This window comes from Protopterus annectens, chromosome 3.part1 (assembly GCF_019279795.1).
Source record: "Protopterus annectens isolate FY-2018-M chromosome 3.part1, PAN1.0, whole genome shotgun sequence".
In the NCBI taxonomy this organism is placed as follows: Eukaryota; Metazoa; Chordata; order Ceratodontiformes; family Protopteridae; genus Protopterus; species Protopterus annectens.
Window position 1 is genome coordinate 1,267,755,471 of NC_056732.1, and position 22,387 is coordinate 1,267,777,857.

At 36.8% G+C, this 22,387-nt stretch overlaps 1 protein-coding gene across 1 annotated transcript in view; it reads right to left on the reverse strand.

Moving 5' to 3' along the window:
- Positions 1–22,387, reverse strand: part of NAPRT (nicotinate phosphoribosyltransferase) — a 1,644,161-nt gene that overhangs the window by 305,211 nt on the left and 1,316,563 nt on the right. The window contains exon 9 of the mRNA XM_044067330.1: positions 19,985–20,065. Within this exon, the coding sequence (XP_043923265.1) occupies positions 19,985–20,065 (81 nt within the window). The remainder of the gene's footprint in view (positions 1–19,984; positions 20,066–22,387) is intronic.

A 22,387-nucleotide genomic window follows, 5' to 3' on the forward strand; every position in this document is an offset into this window, starting at 1 on the left:
AAAAGGGTAGGAGCAAACTACATAGAAACACATTTGTGGGAACAATACATATAGAAAAATATTTTGGAGGAATGTGGTTTAAGGGAAGGCAGGAACTGACTAACTTATATAATGTTGGATTGATTAAATTGTACAGAAAAATATATGTGATGTATAATGTTAGTAACTGTGAACATGTTAATATGGCTTGTTTTCTATTACATAAATGTTAATATGGCTTGTTTTCTATTACATAAATGTAAATTTGCCTATGTCAAAAAAAAAAAAAAAAAAAAACAATCTTAGGATTATTTTGTTACTTACTAATACTGCCTCTAATTAAAAGGTAAGACTCTTAGTTACGGGAGTTAGCCTCCCAAAATTTGTGGATGCCATAATGAGTTATAGGAGTTAACTGGAAGTATACAAAAAGTTGTTATATTCTTCAGTGAGCTACATATCTAGGCTTATGTCTCAATAGCACACAACTTTCATGCACCATACTGAGCAAATCACATCCAGCATTCTGCTTCTACCCGTTCAGTACTGGAAATTGTCACGCTTCGTATCAGTAGATGAAAAGGAGGCCACTGGTAAGGATATTCTGCAAGTTCAGCAGTTCCTACCATTCTTGCCTCTGCATCACCAAAGAATTTAGTTTTATTTAAAAGTATTTCATATCAGAATTGACATGTTATCATTCTACTACCCAGAAATAAACATAGCTCAATCCTGAAAAAGGCTGCTAGTCTCCCAAGCAAGCAAAGATTTGGCCTTCTTCTGGGAACATTAATATACAAACCTAAAGAAAAAAGCAATCTCCTTTACATTCATAGCAGGTAAAGTAACCATTAAAGAAAGCCACTACAATCTTAGACATTAAACATCATCCAGACATACTCTCTCTTCTTAACAATGCCACTTAAACTGAAAAGTGGCAACCACAGCTTTTCAGTTCTAGGAAACAAAGCTTGGGAATCTATCTTAAACTTAGTAGTACATAATTACTTCAGAGGGTTTACTACAAAACGTTCGAATGACACACAAAAAAAAATTCATATAATCGAATTTGCAAACCTACTTCCTGCATACTAATGAGTTAAGAATGTTGAAGTGCATGTAGTGAAAAGATCACATTCCCTGCAGGGGGCCAAGCACCCCTGCAAATTATATATTCCAACTCTGAGATCGCACTACAGTGGGGAAAAGGGTAATTTCCCAATTCCCACCATAGCACGATCTCTACTCGAATCATCGACTACATATGTGGGAATGCACAGTTCTCTACTAATTATCCCTTTCTAAAAGCAACTTCTGTTCAAGATTCTAAAAAAAACTCTACCAGTACTGGTCTTTTACCTAGGGTCCCCTGATTCTTTTTCTTTGCTTATGCTCTGATATCAATCCTTGATAGAGAAGGCAATCTCTAGCATGCAGTTTAAATGAATTCTTAGTCTGTTCCCATTCTAAAATATTCCCTCTCTACTTATTTGCTCCCAATACCTTGGCTCTAATGCCAGTTTTCGCCAGTAAATCCCAGCCCCCCTCTTGCCTATTCTGTGTAGCTCTAACTGCAGTCATCTCTATTGGCAGAATCCACTTTCTCCATTCCTGTGTTGGCTTGGGAATACTTCAGATGATCAAACTTTTAAAATATCAAACATCAAATGGTCGAAGACCAGATGACTGAAGTTTTAAAACATGGAACATCAAATTAAAAAAAAATCTAAAACCAAAAAAGTCTTCTTTTACGTTTTTCCCCTGTACCCCTTGCTACTTAAATATACCAACTCTGAGATCGCACTACAGTAAGGAAAATGGTAAATTTCCTATTCCGCACTGTACAGCAATCTCCATTCAGAATGTTCAATGATTTAAAACTTTGATCGTCTGGTCTTCGACCATATGATGTTTGATGTTTTAAATCTTCAATCATCTGAAGTAGACCCTTTTGCTTAGATCTTAGAAGACTTTCTTCTACTTCATGAATACAATATTCTGTAGGGCTATTGTTATTCTCCTTAAGGATCTGCATCCAAAATCCCATTCTCTCCTTTTTTCTTGACCTTCCCCTGTTTCATCATCATCATCCCTTTCCACTTTGAATTATACTTTTCTGGTTGTGTTATGTATAAGAGCTTTAACTGTGTAGCTCTGAAATACCACTTCAAATTGGGTAATCTCAAGCTACTTTGCTCTTTTGGAAGTATCAACTTATCCTACTTGACTCTTGCCCTCATCCTCCCTCAGATAATATCCTTCAACTCTTTATTAATTGCTATCAACAACTTCTTCTTTGGTTGATAAAAGTATGCCTGACCTATGTATAAAACTAAAGGGACTATAACATTTTCTCTGCTTGTATCTTGCAATCCACATTCATAAAACAGAGCTTCCAATTTCTCAGTTTTTGTTTAATCTTTTGTTTAGTCTCTTCCCATATATCCTTTGCTGCCATAACAGAATCCTTTTTAAGCCATACTCCTAACTGCTTAATTTTATCATGTCCCATAAATATGAATTTTGTATCCTGAAAAGACTTGAAACTGTCTCAAAATGTCCCACAACACTGAAATATCATTTTCTGGTTTTAGCAAGTATAAAATAATATCATCTGCAAATAAAGCCAGCTTTTCTTGATTACCATACCAATTATATCCTTGAATTTCTGAGTCCCTTATTTTATTTGCCAATAGTTCTAAATATAATGCAAATAACAATATATCCTCCTAATCAACCTTATAATTTTATCAGGGAATGCAAATGTTTTCATTGCTCTACTCATGAAAACCCCATCTTACTCTGTCAAATACTTTCTCTGCATCAAGACCCACCAACAGCAGTGGTATTCTTTTACATTCTGCTTCTGTCTGGATCATCATTGTTCTACTAATGTTGTTAAATGTTTGCCTCCCCTCCACAAAACCACTTTGATCCACATCTATCAATTTTGGCATCAACTTTGCCATTCTTTTAGCCAGTATAGACATAAACACTGTATAATCATGGTTTAGAATCAACATCTTCCTATATGAAGCTGGATCTGATGGGTCATTACAATCCTTAAGTATTACAGCTGCTGCCTCTTTCTTCCAGGAAGCTGGTGCTTCTTCTTTGAAAATACCGTTAAACAAAATCTTCCAGATCTTTATCACTTTCTTCCCTCCTAGCTTCCAAACTTCCACAGGAATACCATCTTTTTCTGGTGTCTTTCCTGTAGATTGGTTATACATCACCATTTTTATTTCATCGCCTTCTATCCTAACTGTTAGTAAATGAACCTCATCTACCTCGATCTTTGGTATATTGAATTCTTCCATAAACATTTCTATTTTTGTACTTTTCTTGATTTCCAAATTTCTCTGCTTTATACAGACTTTTCATAACATTTCTGAAATATTTCTAATACCTCTACAGGACCTGTGGTTATTTTCCTTGTTATAGGCTCCCTAAGCTTAGCAAAAATCCATTCTCCTTTCTGGTGCCTGGGCCGTTGTGCTCTGGAGTTATTATCAGAAAACAGTTGCTTAACAGCACTCTTTCTAAACTCACGCATATTATGAAGACAATCCCTTATTTTCTCTTTAGCACTCTGCAATTGTGCCCCTTTTTTGCTCTGTGAGATTCCCCCTATTATCTTATTCACTGTTTGTGGATTATTTAAAATTGTACAGCTCATCAGTTGAGGATCTGAATGTACAGCTACAAATGGTTAAAAGAATGACATTTAGTCTTGATAAATGTGCAAAAGCAAAACAAAACTTCAACCTGGGACATGAAAGCAATATAAAGGAACTTGAGTAGGAAGGAATATATAAATATTTGTGAATAGATAAAGGGTTGGCAACAAAACATGAACAAATGAGAACAACGCTCAGTAAGGAACACTTCAGAAGACTAAGGCTAATATTGGAAACTGTCTACACATCTAGGAATAAAGTCCATGCCATAAATCAATTTGCCCTTTCTGTTCTAACTTACAGCTTTGGTGTGACTGAATGGCCCCAAACACCACTGATTCAGATGGACCACAAAAATACTTTACGCTTAGCAAATGAAATAGAAAAAAAAAACAGTGTACACCAACAGCATACATCTGTCACTCTGAGGGAGGGGGGCTCCTCAGAACTGATTACATGTATAGGTCTGTAATCATAGCACATCATATATATTTGCTGACCTCACCAGGTCCAAACAGAGTGAAAAGTGTTAAACCATGAAGAGAAGTATAAGATGATATATTTCCTTAGTTTAGCAGAAGTACGTGGGAGGAAAGCAGGAATGGAAATCAAACCAGTAGTAGACATTAATCAGACAGCAACTGAAAATGCCAAAAGACAAAACAGAGAATGTAAAGAAAACCTAATTTGACCAATATTTGACAGAGAAATGGTTCAGGAGAGATAAACTGAAAGCAAAAGGTCAAAGGTTGATAATGGTGGCTCAAGATAGTGGACTATGTACACATTGGTTTACAAAGTCTATAGAAAATGTGGGAGAAATAGATAAATACAAGTTCTGCAAAACAGAACTGGAAAAAGTTGCACATCTCATTTTTGGGCATAATATACTTATGGGTGAATGTCTGCATACTAACTGGCACAATAATGTGGAGATTGCACAAACACTACAATATAGAAGTAGCTGGAAAGCACTGAACTACAAAGCATTACTGACAATGATGAAGTTTATATCACATGAGATAATCCAATACCAACAGTTTAAAAAATATACCCAGATACAAAGGTTCAAGGAAAAACAGAAAAAAAGTAGCATTAATTATTGAAATTTCTCATCCACTGTTTATAGTGTCTTATTTATGGAGAGATGCAATGACATAAAATACTAGGATTTGCAAACAAAAATGAGAGCAATGTGGAAGATAGATAGCCAGACAGTTCCAGTAGGAGTTTGTGCAACAAGACTTATAAAAAAGAATTTACAGTCATACTTACATATGCTACCAGTGCATGAAACTGTGTGGAACTGAAGAAGGGGGCAATTCTGGATACACTATGGCTTCTGAGGAGAACACTCTTGACAACTATCAAAGACTGAAGCAATACTAATTTTATGAACTAAAATCATGCTCTGACTTAGGAATGGGCATCACTCCTGTCATGGTATTAGAAACCCAAAACATTTGGAGAAATGAAAATAAGGGAACATGTCTGCATTATGTGTAAGGTATCATTTTGAAGCCGGCATTAGACTAATCAGTTTCAGCCCAACACATGACCCGTTTGGCATATCTACAGAGATATAATGGTTTGTTTGTGTTTCAGATAGGAATATTATAGTTCCATATCTGTAATGGAGAATGGCAATATTATGGATGAGGTATCGCATTCTGAAGCCTGCAATAGTTCAGACAAATTGGATCTCATGCAGCATTTCTGCCTAGCATACATGCAGAGATATAATGTTTTGTTTATTTGTTAGAAAATTATGATATTATTCATAATTTGGTCCATATCCATGGAAAGGAACATGGCAACATGATCAATGAAATCAGTGTGATCGAACTGTTTATTGACCCATGAACTCTGCATAATATAGTTGTAGAGCTACAGCAATCTGCTTGTCATAGCAATGTCAGTGAAGCAACAGGTAGCACACTCACCTTTGGTATGGATAGCTATGGGTTATATTCCCACACCAGGTAGATTGATTGTTGACACTGCAGTGTAGCATGAGGGCAGCACTGCACTCCTGAGTGTGTTGTCCTTTGGATAAGACATTAAATGGAGGCCCCATCTGCTTCAGTTGGTAGTAGATCAGGTAGATGTAAAAGATTCTATGGCACATATCAGTAAGAGTAAGGGTCATTTTTTTATTTACATCTTTTATATTATGTACACATGCACACACATACATATGTCTGTGTGTGAGTGTGTGTGTGTGTGTGTGTGTGTGTGTGTGTGTGTGTGTGTGTGTGTGTGTGTGTGTGTGTGTATATATATATATATATATATATATATATATATATATATATATATATATATATATATATATATTTATATATGGGTCCCTATCAGTTGACCTAATTTATTCATATGGTCAAGACCATATGATAATGTTTTTGAAAAACTGAAGCTTTTGAACAGAGATCGGGAAAAATGCCCTCATACTCACTGTAGTGCGATCTCGGAGTTGGTATATATAACTTGCAGGGCGTGTGGGGTGTGCATGTAGATTTTTGTGGATTTGTGTATTTTTTGATGTTCAAATTTTCTGAAACTTGATCATTTGGTCCCAACCATAGGAATTTTGAGTTTCTGAAAACTTGATAATCTGACATAGACCTATATATATATATATATATATATATATATATATATATAAAAATATATATTTGTTTACAGATTTATACAACTGTTTACTTATATCCCCATTCCTTTTTCCATAACCACAATCTAATCTTTTTTAATACTAATAAAAATATCCAGTTCCCATTAAACATAATTTAATTAATACTTTCATTCCATAATACCCATGCTATATAAAACACTTTTTTATCCATATCTAATTTTATTTTTTCTTATATTCTCACAATAACAATACACAATCATATCCATATTTATACGGTCATTTTTCTTAAAATTTCCCAAAAAAATTCTGTACATAATTTATTCCTCATTTTTTTAACTCTCTCATATTTTAGAAAACATATTCTGTTGTTTCTTCAATACAATAAAAATATACTGCTTCACTTTTCTTTTGGTAAGGCATAATTGCTTTTACCAGCAATTTCTTTATTTCCATTCTCCATAAAAAATCCTGACACTCAACATAATGACTACAACATATATTTCTTTCTTTGACTGCTTTGATCTTTTCTTATGTATTATTCTCCCATGGGTTAACACAATAATATTTTCTCATAATATTTCTGCACCGTTTTTCTGTTTTCTGCCACTTCATCACTCTTTATTTTCCATACATTTATCTTTTGTTGCTAATTCTCTACTTCTTCATCAGAACATTTTAATCTTCTGTTACTTCATATTGTTTCCAAGAATTCCTCATACTTCATTTAAATTATTAAATTCACATTTTTTTCATTTAAACATTTCAAAATGTTCTATAAAGTTAGTGATGCAGCACCTATCTTTGGACTGAACAATCATAATCCTCTTCCTTGTTTGTTCATGTACAATACACCTCTTTTAACAGGGATTAATCTAGATCCCCAGTAAAGGAGAATATTATTTCTAACAAAATCTTCTCATACATTCTAGGAATCACAACAACATTTGATAAATATGCTACCTTACCTGTTAATAACAAGTTAATCAAACTCACTTTTTTCTTATAAACTAATCTATACATTTTCCATACAGTAAAACTATCTTTAAATCCTTTAATATTATAACACATCCTTTTCTATTTCTTTCTTTATCAAAATGTATCCCTAAAACAGATATTTCTTTCATGCAGAATTGTATATCTACCATTTTATATGTCCCATTCTTGTACTCTTTATTTGAGGTCATACCTATTTCCATTAAACAATAAACCAAACCAATTATAACTTCTCTCATCCATCCTCTGCTTTTGGTAATTATAATAATATCATGTACGTATGACATCATAACTGGAATTTCAATATTCATATGAATTATAAACTTTGCATTCTTCATTTTCTGATTAATTTCCATGACTGCTGCATTCATAACTAAAGCAAATAAAATATTGCACATAAGGCAATCCTTGCCTTATACTATCATTCATGTCTATTCCTCTACATACAGTAACCAACCATTTACTAATACTCTTATCTTAAACACTTGCCTAATTTTATTGCTACTATCCATTATATCCCACAGCATATCATGTTGTATTGAATCAAATGCTTTGTTAATATCACCTACCATGAGTTTTATATCTTCTTTCCTGTTTACAATATCATCTATTTGTCTCACTGTTATTAATAACTCTTGACATCCTTTTCCTTTCATACCATATATGTTGTCCTCCATTATGCATTGCATTTTATTCTCAAATCTTTTCTATATTATTTTCATAAATATCTTATAGTCTATATTGTTTAGCCCTATTAGTCTCCATTTTTTTACTTCTTTTTCTCCTTTTTAAATATAAATTTTAATATTGCACTACTCAGTCCTTTATGATTAACAAACCTTAATTTAACCATTCATCAAACACACATAAGTATCTTTTCTGACATTCTTCTAGATTTTTACATTTCAAATCCATTTCCATCTGAATAAGCTTCAGATTCTACACTTAACTGTTTAAAAACTTTTTTCTAGTTCATGTAATGTAATCTCCTTTTCACATTCTCTGTTAATTCAATCAGAAAATCATTTAATTCCCATATCCTTACACTTTTTTCTTACTAAATATTTCTCCCACATAATGTATAACAGTTTTCATAATTTGTTGATTTTTCTTTAAGCTGTCTTTTAATTCTCTCATCACACTACTATCCTCCTTCATTATCTTACTTAAACATGGTGATAACTCTTCCTTTTTTCCTGTAAAAGATATCTTTGTTTATATAACAGTTCTTTGATTTTTATCTTGATTTCTGTTGTACATTTCTTTCTCTCCTTCATAATATTCTCTATTATTCTCTAACTTCTCCAACACAACTCTATATGTTTCAGCATATTCCTGTTTTTCTTTCTTTCTTACTTTTTTGCCAATGAAAATAATTATTCTTATATTTTCTTTTAAACATGATCCACCATTCAGACCAACAATTGTAAAACACTTTCACAGTAATATGATCCTTCTATAGTTGAATTACTTCCTTTTTCATTCCAATACTTTTCGTGTATTCTTTTTGTAGCCTTTCCTATTTTTATGTATTCTTTATTATGATATATTTCCATTCATATTGCCTGCTATAATAGTTTCTTCTTCCATTATATATATATCTTCTAAAAGTATAAATAATTCAATGTCAGTGTTTAAAGCACCCCTTCAAGATGGCCATGTTTTTTTGTTCTATATAACCAGTTTTCCACATTTCATTACTTCAATAATTTTTTACTTCCCTTCCTCTTTTCTTTTTATTCCCCTTAAATCACAGTTAAAATCCCTTGTAATTATAATATGCATGTTTACAATAACATAATCTAACATCTTTTGAAATAAATTCTCTCTTTCTTTACATGTCACATAAACACAAATAGCTATGATTCTATAAACTTTTTCTTGTTATCTGAAATATATAATTGACAACTTTCCCATTTTTACTAAATATCTAAAATCTTTACTATTCTGTATAATTTTGCTATTCTTGAACACTTTTCATTCCCTGTGTTTCATATTATTTCCATCTTACATGTTTTGTATTAGCAGTCTTTTTCATATGTCAGAAATCTTACATCTTCTAAAATAGTAATATCAACATCACAATTGTTGCAACATTCTAAAATGCTTATCCTTCTTGTTATATTCTTTATACTGTTAACATTAATTGAAAAAAATCCTTAAATTATTCCTTTCTCTGTTCATTAATTTAAAGAATATCATATTCCTCTTATAATGCTTTCTTTAACTGTATATATGTTACCCATTTCCTTTCTTCTTTTTCTTCTATTTTTTACTCTTTTACCAATGGAATTTTCCCCTCTTACTACTTTCCAACTTATATCTTTTTCATAGTGGTTTCTGATTCTATCCTAATTCTTGTTCTTCAACTTTTTTTAACTATCTCCCTTTTTTCTACTAAAACTTCATCTGTTTCTAACTCTTCATTTTCACATTGTTCTTTATCATTGCTCTGACTTACAACACTTTGTTCATTCTCCTTTATGTTCATTTTTTTACATTTATAATATTCAGTTTATTCAATTTCACATTTCTTTGCTTAATGTCCTATTTTACCACATATGTAATATTTATTTTTGTCACAGTTACTAATTAAATATTTTTCTTTCCACAAAAAAATATGTTTTTGATTGCTCCAATGTTATATAATACCTTTGTTGCCTTCAACATTTGCAACACTTGGAATTTGCATGGTTTTGTTCCATTTCCATTTTTAAGATGGCATTACAATCACATCCCCAGTCCACAAACCATTACTGTAAATAATTTATAAACATTTTTAAATGTTCTTTTAAAGTCTCTCTTTCGACCTCTGTTTGAAACTTCACATGGATTTTCTTTTTAGTCTGTTGAAACAATGCTTTAATTACATATTCATTACATAGGATCATAGGAGATTACTAAGCTATTGACTCACAAGTCATTTTAAGCCTAGCCGTTTCAACCCAATGTAATACCATAGAAGTACTAATCAATACTATAAACAATAACATTTTAGAATGTTAATACAATACAATACGGGGTTGGGATGGTGGCCTAATGGTTAAGGTGTTTGCCTTACAAACACAAGGTACAGGGTTTGAATCTCACAGGGGACAATTGGCTAGGCTTAAAATGGCTTGCAAGGGCAGTTAGCCTAGTATGAACCTATGAATACCCACAATTGCACTTAATGATGACTGCCCATGTCCAAGATGGTTGCAGGCACTATCCCTAGTAAGAATTTACAGTGCCCCATCCACTCATCCAGGTTCCTCTTGAACAGTGTCATAAATGTGCTCTGTTTCACATATATTGGTAGCCTGCTCCAAAGATGTGGCAGTTGCTGGGAGATAAATCTGTCCCTCCAGCAAGTCCTATTTAAGTCACAGGCCATATTTAAGTCTCTGGAATGGGTAGCTCTAGACCCATTTGATTTACAGATATGCAGTAAGTTCATTAGATTTGGGTCTTGGGTTGCTCTGTAGGCCAGGCATAAGTCTCCTCTAAGAAGTATATATAATATGGATTATAGTGACAGTGACTTTAGTTGGTCCATGCAAGGCACATGCTGGAGGCTCTTAATCTTCTTAGTTAGAAACCTCTGAGGTCTCTCTAACTGCTGTAGATGCTTAGTATGGTACATACTTAATGAGGTGTTATACTCAATTATGGGCCAGATAAGTGCAGAGTATAGGGGGTTATAACCTCTTTTCCTCTTAAGATGATGCCTTTACTAATCAAGTGAGCTATGTGGAAAGCTTTCCTTACAACAGTAGACATGTGGTGGTCGAAGTTAAGGTTGTGGTCAACCTGTGATCCTAGGTCCCTTACCACTTCAGGGGTGCTTAGGGTATTGGTGTTGATTTGATAGCATGAAAGGACATTGTTTGTGCCGAAGGGAATGCTGATGTATTTCTTTGCATTCAGTTTGAGACTGTGACTAATACACCAGTCGTTGGCCTGTGTGAGACCCTCCTGGAGCACACTGACATCATCTGGGGATTCAATGATTGTACCTAGTTTGCAATTGTCTGCAAACTTGATCAGCCACAACCCTTTAGTTTTGACCTGAACTTCTGAGAAGTATATACCAAACAGTAGGGGGCCCAGCACTGACCCCTGTGACACCCCACTGGTAACAGGTCTGCTAGTTGATGTGGAGTCACCCACTTTGACAGTGTGTGTCCAGTTTGTGAGCCAGTTGGCAACCCATCTTACAATAAAGGAGTTTACATTCAGTTTGCTAAGTGCCTGAATGTAGGATTGTGTCGAAAGCCTTTGCCAACTCGCATTATGCTGTGTGCACAGATATGTCCTCATCAATGGCCTTGGTCACACTTTCAAAGAAATCCACCAGATTTAACAGGCAGGATCTGCCCTTCACAAAGCTGAATTGGGTAGGTTTGGAGGTCACCTATGACTTTATTTATGAGGTCCATAATGATATGTTCCATGGCCTTAGAAATTAAGCTTGTCAGGTTTATGGGTCTGTAATTCCCTGGGTCTGTTGCTAGGCAACCTTTGTGGAGGGGAATAACTGTAGCTGTTCTCCATTCTGCAGGAGCAAAGCTTGTGGGTAGACTATGATTGAAAAGGGTACTTAGTGGTGATGCTAGCTCATGTTTTAACCTGTTTAGAAGACAGCCTGGGATGTCATCTAGTCCCATAGAGGCTCTGTTCTTTGCCTTGGACAGGGCTTTGAGGACCTATTCTTCATATATGTAAGGTGGAGGGGATTTTGTGCAAGCGTTTGTTGCAAGTTAGGAAGTTAGGAGGGGATATGGGAGTGAAATTTTCACCAATTGTCATGTATTATTATTCTGTCTTTTTTCATATTCACATAGAAATTATTCCATACATTGTACAGTTTCAAAATAAATGTCACAGAATTTCTCTTTCTTAATCAAAATAAAAGCTCTTACCTCGTGTTTTCACTTCCATGGGTAGTATTAAATTGTCTCGTACCTCGTTTATGTTTAATTCCTGGCTCTTTTTACTTTGCAACCTTACCACAAACTTTCTTTTTGGCATGTTCTCTTTTTTCTTTTCCTTCTGCCCATCTTGTGTCATCACCACTGGTTCCACTTATGTTCTCTTCATTTTTACACTAGCTTCTTCTAACCTTATTTTTGTATCCTCCTCCTATATTTTGTCAATATTATCCACCCATGACATTTCATTCTTTGGCTCACTTTGATTAATTAAATCTTTCAATAAATCATCCTGCAACCCCTCCAAATGGAGGGTTGTAACTATACACTCCTCTCTGCTCAACTCCTCTGTTTTAACAAAAAACTGCTGCTGAAACAGTAGTTCCATATCTTTACTGTAACATCTTCCTTTGAACTGGAATTCACTTCCACTCCCTTCGCTGAATCCTCCATCTCTCATACTGTCCTCCCAGATGCCACTGTGCAAGGAATGAGATTGTGTACTTACTCACAGCTAGCATTTCCCTGAGTACAGATTGTAACTGATTGTAGGGGAAGTTCCCAAATGCCCTGGCTGAATTTGCCCTAAATAGTATCAACAACACCTTGGATTTCCCCTGAAAAGATGATTCAAACCTAGTGGAACTAATCTGGTCAACAAAGTATAAATAAGAATACAAATTAAAAAAAATACTATGAGAACTGTATTTTCATATTCTTGTGAATATCTCAGTAAGATTACATGGCACAATGCTGGTGGCTGTGGGCTCATTTTGAAACTAATATCTTAGCAAACAATTCATCCATAGAAAGTAGGCATGAACAGAATATAGTTATCTAAATGCTGTCACTTATTTCATGAAATATGCAAACATATATATAACATTTGTAGTTATTGCCAGTTAGAGAATCACAATTTACAGATTCAGTGTCAACACTTATACCATTGTGATGAACTTTGTGTGATGAACAATTTTCAAATCTATACATTTTCTGTGTCTATTATGGTCCAAGTATTATGAACATATGTTTCAAGTATGAATTCAGAAATATGAACTGGAATGTAGCTCAAGAAGCACAATTGGTCTTAAGGCATTCTAAGCTTTTACAGAATGAATGAGTTAAAAACAAAAGTTTGACATGAATGCATAGTTGCAAACTGTGATGATAACCTACTAACACACTATTCAGAGTATTTTGTATTTCCTGCAGTTGTTATCAATAGTTCTTTACATTTGCTTTCATCAACTCAATCCCACAATTGTTAAAAATGTCTATTGATTCTCTGTAAACACTTCCTTTAGTCACATATTTAAAAACCTAAGACCTCATGGTACCCGGTTACCTGTTATACACCCCTTGAGAAAACTGTTATCAATCATCAATGCCTTGTACTTACACATTTTGTCTTGAAATTTACTAAGCAGTCCATCAAAAGTATCTGAATCTCCAGAATCTGAACTTCCAAATGAAACATTCTCACTAAGTGACGACCCAATCTTAGAATCAGCATACTTATGATGGGCTGTTGCCCTTACCACCCTGGCGTAATCATTGCCAGATGCACACTGTACATGTGCAGTAGTAGGGTTCCACAGTAATTGAGAAAAACTGCAAAGTGTTCCATCCAAAATCAGTTGTTGCAAAAAAGAACCATTGTCAATAATTAGGAGGTGCAGCAACAAGAAGGATAAAAGCACTCTCCTCAAACTAAACAACTAACTTAGACGACAAATAAGGTCTACCAAAACCACATTTGAGGTAAGTTTGGCCTCCCAGGCCAAGGACAACAACAACGCATTCTTTAGCTATGTCCGCAACCTCAAAATTGTGTGCAGAGCTCACTGTAAATGGAGCCATCTATACTGAGCCAGAAGATATACCAAACCTCCTGGCTGATAAATTCAGCTCCAACTTTAATCCTCCCCCCAACCTTCCCTCAGGAAATATCATCAAATATAACTCCCTCTACTATTACTGGAGAACGGGTCCTTGATGCTCTCTCTAAGACCAAGAACACTGCATCAACGTGCCCAGACAATATCCCAGGATCAATTCTAAATAGCATGAAACATGACATATCAGGGCCCCTGGAATTTAACTGCAGCCTCCATACAGGCTTCGTGCCTCATGAATGGAGAAAGGCAACAGTCATCTCTTTGCACAAAGGTGGGCCATCTACAGACCCTAGAAACTACAGACCCATAAGTCTCACTAGTCTTTTATGTAAAGCCATGTAAAGAATTATAATACAGATGATCAACAGAAATATTGTAAACCTCCAGACACTGGACCCAACCCACTTTGGTTTTAGTCAAGGGCAGATCATGCCTACACAACCTGGTGTACTTCTTTGGGAAGGTCACCAAAGCAATGGATGAGGGCAAAATCATTCACACTGCCTACCTTGACCTGGCCAAGGCATCTGACACAACACCCCACTCGGGCATTGTTGACAAACTCAAGATGTTAGGTACAAACCCGTATGTCACCCAGTGGATAGCCAACTGGCTCACAGACAGGAGCCAGGAAGTTAGAATTGGGGAGTTCACCTCTACAAAGAGGCCAGTCACAAGTGGAGTCCCTCAGGGATCAGTCCTTGGACCACTCCTTTTTGGCATTTACTTCTCAGAAGTCAAGGGCCAATGTCAGTGGTCTCTAGCTGACTAAATCTGCAGATGATTGCAAATTAGGAGCTGCCATGGAATCTCACACTGACACATATGTTCTCCAGGAGAGGCTGACACAGACAAATAACTGGTGTCAGAGCCATGGACTAAAACTAAATGCCAAGAAATGCATAACAGTATCCTTTGGGAAGTCATCCATCCCTGGTAACTATCATATTGACAACACACCCCTTAGAGCTGACACAGTAGTCGGGAACTTAGGGACATACATAGAAAGTAATCTAGCCTTCGATCATCAAGTGTCTACAGTGGTGAGGAAATCATTCTATGTTGCGCAACTTACAAACAAAGGTATGGCATCTAAGTCCAAGGAAGTCATTGTTTCACTGTATTTGGCATTTCATCAGATCTTTCGTTGAATACAATGTCCTCTTTGGTATGTACCTAACCAGGCACATCCAGCTACTGGAATATCCACAGAGGTTCCTCACTAAAAGAATACAGGGCATAAGTAATATGTCCCATGCAGACCGCCTCAAGGCCCTATCCCTGTATTATGTCTCTTACAGGCTTTTGGGGGAGATCTATGCCTGGCATACAGGCCATTGTTAGACCCCACTCTGATGGACCTCCTGCATATCCACAAAACAAACAGTAGCAGAATTACCCATTCTAAAGATGTAAACCTTGCCTGTGATATAACTAGGACATGCTGGAGAGATAAGTATGTATCCTAGAGACTACCCCGTCTATGGAACAGGCTACACATCCATGTGTAGCATAGTTCCTCCCTAACCCAAATCAAGTGCAACTTGGACAATTGGATGGGAAACCGGAAATGCGTCCCAGGTTTGGCAGCTATGTCTCTAATACAAACAGGTAACCTGTAAATGGTTCATCACCCAGGCCCATGCTTACACTTATCAAGGGTATCAGAACTTGTCAGAGATTTGGGATGCATGGCTAGGCTTAAAAAGGCCCTTGTGGTTGTTATCCTAGTAAACACCTATAAACCTATGAAACATTTCTAATTGAGAAGAACTGTAAAGCGGTCCATCCAAAATCAGTTGTTGCAAAAAAGAAACATTGTCAACATCATTTTGATCCAGTAATCCTTCCTGATTGCACAGAATTGATAAACTGCTAATGCCAGAAGTTGGAATAAAAATAATAAGTTAAAATAATAGAGGCACAGCTGCCATAAGTCAGGAAAAAGAGAATCAGGTACCCCTTGCCATGGCTTCTTGGAGAATGAGGTAAATCATTTAGCTGGTGGATTATATTTCATTTGCTATGGGATTTTTTATTGCTGCTAATAACTGTCTGTGTAGGTTGGTTTATTATCAAACAGAAAGCCACTAACTTGAAGACATGTACTTGGAATCCTGGACTGTTAGTACTGCAATTCATTTGTAGGGAACTTGAAGACATGTACTTGGAATCCTGGACTGTTAGTACTGCAATTCATTTGGAATCCTGGACTGTTAGTACTGCAATTCATTTGTAGGGAACTTGAAGACATGTACTTGGAATCCTGGACTGTTAGTACTGCAATTCATTTGTAGGGAACTTGAAGACATGTACATGGAATCCTGGACTGTTAGTACTGCAATTCATTTGTAGGGATATGGAAGTAGGATTGTTACATTTCTTGTTATGAAGCAGCATAGCCTTAGTTTCAGAGTTGTTAACATATTAGACAGTTGGTGCATAGCTAAGATTCTAGTTGAATAAAGTTTTTTTGTAGCTTGTTGGCTGATTGGGCATTCTGTTGTCTGAACACAGTGTTGCAAAATCATCTGCATATTCAGTGATAGGTAGCTTACTGTAGTGCTACCAGACATCATAATCAAACAGTGAAAATAACAGTAACCTAGGAACAAATACTTGAGGTGGGCACAGACAACTGGTCTGGTACTTTGTTTGATGTGAATGGGGAGTCTATTCCACAGACGGGGCAGCCTCTGGGAGACAAACCTGTCTCTCCAGCAGGTTTTGTTAATGTTGCATATTAGATTTAGGCCTTTTGATTGGGTAATGCATGAGGAGTTAGACTTATGGATATGGAGCATCTCTAGTACGGCAGGGTGTGAGATTGCCTTGCAGGTGAGACACAGATCACCTCTGAGCAATCTGTATGATACCGAGTACAGTGATAGTGATTTGAGCCTGTCCACATAGGACAGGTGTTGGAGGCCATGGATTCTCTTTGTGAGGTTTTTCTGCAGGTGTTTGGAGAGGTACATACCAAAGAGGGCATTGTACTCAATTACTGACCTAATGATGGAGGAGTACAGAGAGGTAATAACCTCCTTTTTTCTGGATGCAATCCCTTTACTTATGAGAAGAACCAAGAAAAAGGCTTTTCTGACCACTGCTGCTACATGATGGTCGAATGTGAAATTATTGTCAACCTGTGTACCCAGATGTCTTCCACAGGTTGCATGCTTAGGGAGTTGCTGTTGACATGGTAAACAGTAGAAGCTGTGTTTTTGCTGAATGGTATGATAATACATTTTTTGCATTTAACGTAAGGCCATGACTTTGGAACCAGTCATTTGTTGCTGTGAGATCCTCTTGTAGAATGTTAACATTATTTGGGGAGTCAATGACAACACCCAACTTACAGTCGTCTGCATACTTGGTCAGCCAGAGGCCTTTTGTCTTTGCTGGACCTCTGAGAAGTAGATGCCAAACAGTAGGGGTCCCAGGACAGAGATGGAGGCACCTATTTTGACCTTGTGGGCCCTATCGGTGAGCCAGTTGGCCACCCACCTGATGAGACAGGGATTTATGCCAAGTTGTGTTAGCTTTATAATGATGCCCGAGTGGGGGATTGTGTCAAAGGCTGTGACCAAGTCAAGGTAAGCTGTATATACTGACTTTTCCTCATCCAGGTCCTTGGTGACAGTCTTAAAAAAGTCAACCAGGTTCAACAGGCAAGATCTGCCCTTGAATCCAAACTGTTTGAGGTCAAGTGCTTGGAGACTGCCTATGTCCTTGTATTACTACTACTTGTCCTACAGAGCAGACGTATCAAGCTCATAGGGCAATAGTTTCCAGGGTCAGTAGTGGCACATCCTTTGTGCAAGGGGATGACAATGGCAGCTCCCCACTCTGCTGGAATGAAGCCTGTACTTAGGCTATGACTGAATACAGTGCTCAATGGTGAGTCTAGTTCTAGCTGGAGATGGTGCAGAATACAGGCTGAGATAGTATCAGGTACCATGGAAGCTGTGTTCTTTGCCTTGGATAGGGCCGTTAACACTTGACCTATGGAGATTTGAAGTGTGGGATGATTATCGGGATGTCGAATGGGCCGGGGGGGGGGGGGACAGGTGGGGTGAAATTTGCACTGAACCTATCTGGCTAAGTCAACAGGATCAGTGTAAATGGTACTGTTAAGAACTAATTTGGAAGAAACCTGGGCTTTGCCATGGAGGTGCCTGACATAACTAAAAAAGCCATTGTGGTTACCCTTTGTTTCGGAGGCTAGTTCTGATTCATAATTGCCTTTGGAGGTTTTCACTAGTGATCTAATTTGCTTGTTGAGGCTAAGGAGGAAGTTTTTCCAATTGGAAATGTGTTCCTTTTTACCCCTGGACAACAGTTTCTTCCTTTTGTTGTAAAGCCTGTTGATAGAGGATGTCCACCAGATAGGTTTGTGTTTCCTTGAGGGCAGGTTTTAGTTCTGTTGGGTATGGCTGAGTCCATGCAGTTGCACAGGTGCTTGTATACTGCACTGGTATACTGCTCAGCATAGTTGTCTGCATGTGAAGCTACTGATACCCTCCCTTAGAAGGTTGTAGTCAGCTTTTGAGAAGTTTTTTAGCCTGGTTACGGCTGGGGTGGGAGGGAGTGGACAGGATAGAAACTTTAAATGAGACAGACCAATGGTCTGATCTGAACAGGGAAGAACTTACTATGGGGGTGGTGCAGTGGTCACCCATGTTGGTGAGAACCAAGTCTAGAATATTATCTCCCTTGTGGGGATGAGACAAGTTGGTCTAGTGCAGTAGAATTGATGAAGTCAAGGAATCTTTAGATGAGTGCATTAGAGAAGGAATAGTTCACCCAATCTATGGTGACGTAGTTGAAGTCACCAAGGATCAGGGTATTAGGGGCTACCTTGATGGAGTCAAGTAAGTCCCAGTACAATGAGTGGGTGTCCTGAGTCACAGAGGGGGGCTCTATTGCTGGCTATAACTTGGATGGGTGTCTTGCCAGTTGTCAGTTGCACTTAGAGTAGTTCTAGTGCATCATGCCAGTCTGGAGGTGTTCTTGTCTTTAATGAAAATAGAGACTTCACCACCCTTAGTCTTCCCAGCCTCATTTTTGGGGTCAGAATGTATGGAATGAGGTATAGCCTGGTAAGGCAGGGATGCTCTCTGCAGCCTTGAACCAATTTTCCATGACTGCACAGACACAGGCATCTTCCAGTGTGAGGAGAACCACCAGTGAGTGCATTTTCAGGTTAAGGCTCCTAACGTTACGAAATATTATAATTTCTGAGCAAACATGACTTGACAAAGCTTGTTTCAACCAAACATAATATAATACTATATTACTGCTAGTGCATGTAACCTGAGTTATGTGTATAGCTGTCATTTATAGTGTGTGTGTGTGTGTGTGTGTGTGTGTGTGTACATATATATATATATATATATATATATATATATATATATATATATATATATATATATTCATATTTACGTACATACATGTACACACACACACACACACACACACACACACACACACACACACACACACACACACACAAAACAACAGAAAAACCTCTGATTCCACAGGAGCTGACACTGGCTGCTGACTTGTTCATAGAACACATGGCATTATGCAGCACTGAAGAGTTGATATAATACATGTACAGATCATAATTACTGATATAGCAAGGTGCTTATGATTTCATTCAGGAAAGATCTGTGGCAACAGAGTTCTGGTACCAATGATGAAAAGACTTAGAGTTTATGAAAACAGATTTTTACTGTGATATTAAAACTAAGGTGTAAACCCAGTACAAATATTTAAAAACAATCATTCAGCACTTTACTATGCTCATAAAGCAGCATTCACTCATCTTTCACAGTTTCTTACATATGATCTTTGTCAAATATACATGTAGCAGGGGTCTCTTACCTTACAGACGTATCCCAGAGAGGACTGCAATGGACAAGTCACTAGGTGTGTTCCTACTCCAATTACATCAATGGAATTTTCCTAGGAAAACAAATGACATAACTCTTTAGGGAATGCAAGCCAAGTTGTTGAAAGAGAAGTAACGAAGCACTGCAGTGGACTGAAATACATGTCATATTCTCTGTGTAGGTACTGCAACAGTTATGAAAAGGCAATGTGGCAGTTTAATGAGTACCTGTCCCACTTACTGTATGAATAAGAACAAAATACCTCTATACAAAATGCAGTAATTCCTTGTGATATTGCCTGTGCGAATGAACCAGAAAGCTCAGTGCTGTGGTAATGATAATCACCTCTGGAATGCACAAAAAGTCTCTTTGACAGATGAGGGAGAATGCAAGAAAGTTTATCTTCTATTAGAAAGATGAAAGACTGCAATAAATCCAGGTTTCTTTTAAATGACTAAACTGAATGCTGTTTTGACAGACTTCAAAAGTACTATAGGTTCATAGGTAGGTACTTGGCTAGTGGCCCTGGGGCCTATATAAGCCTAGACAAAAACGTTCCCTTGCTTTCACCACCCAAGAAAGGTATTTTCCTGTGCCCCTGTCTAGCAATGCCACAGAAGTGATCCCCAGGGTGAATTTCCTATTTCCCATCCAATTGTCGAGATTTTTCTTAAAGAGGACTAATGAGGAGCTTTGCTTGACATAAGGAAGGACACTGAGGAAACTCGGAGCTATAATATATAACATTAAGTATCCTGTTTTTTTGTTTATTTTGTTCTTTATTTCTTTGTTATTTATAACACTTTGTGTACTGTGTATTTTTCTAGCTAGTTTCACTGTGTGTGAGGTATTAACTGGAAATTGTCCACTTTTATTAAGCATCTGTTGGGTTGTTTATGTCTAAAAACTTGTTGCAGTTAAACTCTTTTTTCTAGAGGCTCCTTTAGCTGTTTAAAACTTTCATTTAAAGGCTCACTGCTGCTTTTCAGCTGTGAGAAACATTTCTGCAGTTTGTTCTAAGTAGTGGGGATATTTGTAGCATTTCCATACTCAGGCTTGTATTTGGGCCTAGTGTTTGTGTAGGCTGTGTGTCTGAGCACATATTCAGGGACATCTTGGTTTAGCCAAAGCCATCAGGCATTTCAGTGAGAGAGAATTGTTTGAGGTCATTGGCTGACTGAGGTCACCTGGACTACAGCTTAGACTAAGCACCTCATTGGTTCTTTTGAGATTTCTTTCTTAAAAACTGTCTCAGGTTTCAACTTTCTGTTACCTAAGAAGTTCATTTGTGAGTGTTCTGCCATTTCACACTGAGCTTGATCGAAGGAAGGACACTGAGGAAACTCGGACCTATAATATATAACATTAAGTATCCTGTTTTTGTTTATTTTGTTCTTTATTTCTTTGTTATTTATAGCACTTTGTGTACTGTGTATTTTTCTAGCTAGTTTCACTGTGTGTGAGGTATTAACTGGAAATTGTCCACTTTTATTAAGCATCTGTTGGGTTATTTGTTTCTAAAAACTTGTTGCAGTTAAACTCTTTTTTCTAGAGGCTCCTTTAGCTGTTTAAAACTTTCATTTAAAGGCTCACTGCTGCTTTTCAGCTGTGAGAAACATTTCTGCAGTTTGTTCTAAGTAGTGGGGATATCTGTAGCATTTCCATATTCAGGCTTGTATTTGGGCCTAGTGTTTGTGGAGGCTGTGTGTCTGAGAACATATTCCGGGACATCTTGGTTTAGCCAAAGCCATTAGGCATTTCAGTGAGAGAGAATTGTTTGAGGTCAATGGCTGACTGAGGTCACCTGGACTACAGCTTAGACTAAGCACCTCATTGGTTCTTTTGAGATTTCTTTCTTAAAAACTGTCTCAGGTTTCAACTTTCTGTTACCTAAGAAGTTCATTTGTGAGTGTTCTGCCATTTCACACTGAGCTTGATCGAAGGAAGGACACTGAGGAAACTCGGAGCTATAATATATAACATTAAGTATCCTGTTTTTTGTTTATTCTGTTCTTTATTTCTTTGTTATTTATAGCAATTTGTGTATTGTGTATTTTTCTAGCTAGTTTCACTGTGTGTGAGGTATTAACTGGAAATTGTCCACTTTAATTTAGCATCTGTTGGGTTGTTTGTTTCTAATAACTTGTTGCAGTTAAACTTTTTTCTAGAGGCTCCTTTAGCTGTTTAAAACTTTCATTTAAAGGCTCACTGCTGCTTTTCAGCTGTGAGAAACATTTCTGCAGTTTGTTTCTCACCCTCCCTCCCTCTTGGTATAGTGTTTTTATAGTTGGTGGCTTTGCAGTTGCCCGCCCCTAGTGTAAATTTGATCTGGGACCCTCCTCCCAGTCTAGTGTCATTACCTCATTCTAACCAGTACACGGAGAACATTTGAGAA